Source organism: Nicotiana tabacum, chromosome 23 (assembly GCF_000715075.1).
Source record: "Nicotiana tabacum cultivar K326 chromosome 23, ASM71507v2, whole genome shotgun sequence".
In the NCBI taxonomy this organism is placed as follows: domain Eukaryota; kingdom Viridiplantae; phylum Streptophyta; class Magnoliopsida; order Solanales; family Solanaceae; genus Nicotiana; species Nicotiana tabacum.
In genome coordinates this window covers 111122597-111125590 of record NC_134102.1, presented here as the reverse complement: position 1 = coordinate 111125590, position 2994 = coordinate 111122597, and the positions used below count along the sequence as shown (strand labels likewise).

At 35.6% G+C, this 2994-nt stretch overlaps 1 protein-coding gene across 1 annotated transcript; it reads right to left on the bottom strand.

Moving 5' to 3' along the window:
• Window positions 1–1132: 1132 nt before the first annotated feature.
• On the bottom strand, window positions 1133–2700 carry LOC107830379 (uncharacterized). The gene has a single exon (XM_016657917.2). The coding sequence runs from the start codon at window positions 2601–2603 to the stop codon at window positions 1446–1448; it is 1158 nt and encodes a 385-aa protein (XP_016513403.1). The 5' UTR covers window positions 2604–2700; the 3' UTR covers window positions 1133–1445.
• Window positions 2701–2994: the final 294 nt, after the last annotated feature.

Genomic DNA, 2994 nt, shown 5'->3' with positions numbered 1-2994 from the left:
AAACACTTGTTCCCTACAATCTCAATCATAAAACCAAACAAACAACTCCATGCCAGGCTATCAACCACAATCTACCCTCACTACAGCACACATCCTATACATCTTACAACTTCACACTTTATCAATTAGTAGGATCTCAATCATTAAAAAAAAAATAAAAAATAGAGTGCACAAAGGATCTCATATTCACTTAGAGTCTGAGAAACGGTCGCATCGCAAGAATTGTGATTTAACCATCCTAACCTAATATAAATATTGATGATAGTTTTTATTACTCAAACTCATAACTTATAGTTCACGCCAAAACAACTTTAGTTTCCATAACTCGAGTGCAATCATCTAACATAAAATTAAGAAGGGAAAAAGTGTAAAGGAAAAAGATATTAGTAGTACTAATAAAATGAGGGGGTCCCACAAAAGCAAACAGCAATCTCAAGAACACTCATAAACAAATTCCAGTTCCAACACACATCATTTCAGATCAGAGAAATGCATCATCCATCATCATCATAATACATGTTACTAGAAACCACCCTCTGCATATTTCCAGCTGCTACTTCCTATAACCAATGCACTCTAATTATATCTAAAGTAACTAAACTCACATGACCAAAGACCATTCTTGTACTAGTACTTTGACTTGTCAAATGTTAACGTTTATGATGACATCTAATGTGGTATTTTCGTTGCAAAAAGTAGTATATAACTTTGGGTCTATTTTTTAGTTAATTAAATTTAGTTGAATGATTTTTTGAGGGACAAAAATTAAAATGTAATAATTCTTTGTAACGAATTTTGAATAATTCTTAAGTGACAAAAATTAGAATAGTAATTTTGTGCAATAGAATAAAGGCCCTAAGGTCGATTACACTTTCCACTACTAAGGCCTAACATTTACCAAAGTGTAACGAAGAATCAAACAACAAGTAATAACAGAAAAAATCCAGAGATACCAAAGTACAAGAGTAATGCCAATCCTACCGATAATATCGACATACCAAATAAAAACAAGGGACTAATACTGCGAATGAAGAATCAAAAGAACTCAAAAAATCATGAACAATTGGATCCAAATGAAAAGAATCAATGTAAACAAAATAATAGAGCTGGAAATCTGCAAAACTCTAAATCATACAATAACGAAGAAGAACAATATGTATATTTCTTTATATTTCTCTCAAAGAGAATTGATACTTTGGATCCACTCGAATTAATGAAAAAACTCACCATTCACTCAAAAACAAAAGAAAAATAAAGACAAAAATAGAATAGTACATTCTTCAGTTGCATTCAATGTTAGTAGCAGCTAGAAAATTCTATTTAAAGACCTAAACTACCATACACCTAGTATTAAATTTCTTGATTTATTCTTGCTATATTACATGAATAAATGAGTTAGTTAAATTCAAAGAAAAACATAAAAGCTAGTAGAGTACCAATTCTTCTCAGCTTTTCCAAGCATAAACCAGCAAAGAAAATCCCGAAGGACCTTTCAATTCATTTTCTTCAGTACTAGCCCATTCCATGACAGAGCTACAAGTTGAAGATGCTGAAGATAAAGATGAAGAAGATGAACTTCTCGAGCTTCGTAATACACCCTTTTTCATCATCTTCGTCTCGAACCCGAATCCACAAGATTGTTGAGACCACAATTGAACTCCATTATTTAAGCTGTAATCATCAGCAGCTACATATTCGTAACTTGATTTTTCGAATTTGAACATGAACAGAGCATACCCATCTTCGTCATCGTCAAATAACCAGTTGTACACATCCCATGAAACCAAAACTGGAACTCCGTCAACTTCAATCCTTTCATTTCCTCTGAATTTCCATTTCAAGTGTTTGATTTGCAAAACCCTTTTGTTATCTACGCTGAAATACAGCCTTGGATCTTCTCCTAACCTGCAATCGATTGAGATTTCTTTCTCTTTCCCACCGAAGTTTGCTTTTGTTTTGTAGAGTTTGTTTCCACATACGTGTTCCCTTCTCAGCACCAGGTTTGGGTTTGGATTCGGGTTTAGATTCTGCTTCTTTTCTGGCTTTCGAGCTCGGGTTTTAGCGTAAGCTTCTTTGTTTAAATCGCCGACCAGAAGAACCATTTCTTCGTTAACAATAACAGCTACGTAAAATCCAGATATAGGTTCAGGGCCAGATCCAAATTTAGATTTAGAAAGATCCCAAAAGATATGAACAACCTTGTTATCTCCGTCGAGCTTTTTTGACCCATGTTTTTTCCAGAAAATAAAGGGTTTGATGTTGAGGTGGAAAGATGGGGTACTAGTGGAAGATAAATGAGGAGAAGAGATTGTATTATTATTGTAGTCAGCTCCAACTCCATCAGAATCGTTGAGGAGGAAATGGATGTGAAAAGATCTGCCGAAGAGATTGCGAGACCAAGTGAGAGCAAAGAGGCCGAGGTGGGTTTGGTAGAGGGAGGTGGCGAGGTTGGGATTAGCAGCAACCGGTGGCTGCGGCGGCGGCGGCGGCGGCGGAAGAGGACGAGCGGAGGCGGCGGCAGCTACCTCTAAAGGGCGGCGGAAACAAGAAGGGAAAGGAGAATAATAATGGTGGTGTTTTTTTGACTTGGCAACAATTTCCATAGTTGTAAGAAATAATAAGAAAAAAAGAAAAAGCTGATATATTGAGGTATAAGAATTTGAAAGAAGAGAGAAAGGAGATGAGGGATATATATGAGTATTAGGTAATCAATAAAGTCAGCAATAAAAGCTACGTCATGATCAGCTAGCTGCAGTTGTTCAACCATCTCTGCCGCAACTAAAGGTGCAGTGTCTGTATCAAGATAGAAAATGAAGTGTATATTTCTTATACTACCTGCAATAACCAAATGTTTGGAATAAGAAAGATGATATCTGATTCCACAATGCTGAAAAGTAAAATAAATTATATGGAGCCACAATCACCTCACGCGTAATGCTATTTACTTTTCCAACTTGTATTCAAGTCCTTCTAATAGTCAATTAAAAGAAAAGA

Excerpts from the sequence above, each read along its gene's own strand:
- LOC107830379 (XM_016657917.2), bottom strand. The coding sequence starts at position 2,603 with ATGGAAATTGTTGCCAAGTCAAAAAAACACCACCATTATTATTCTCCT.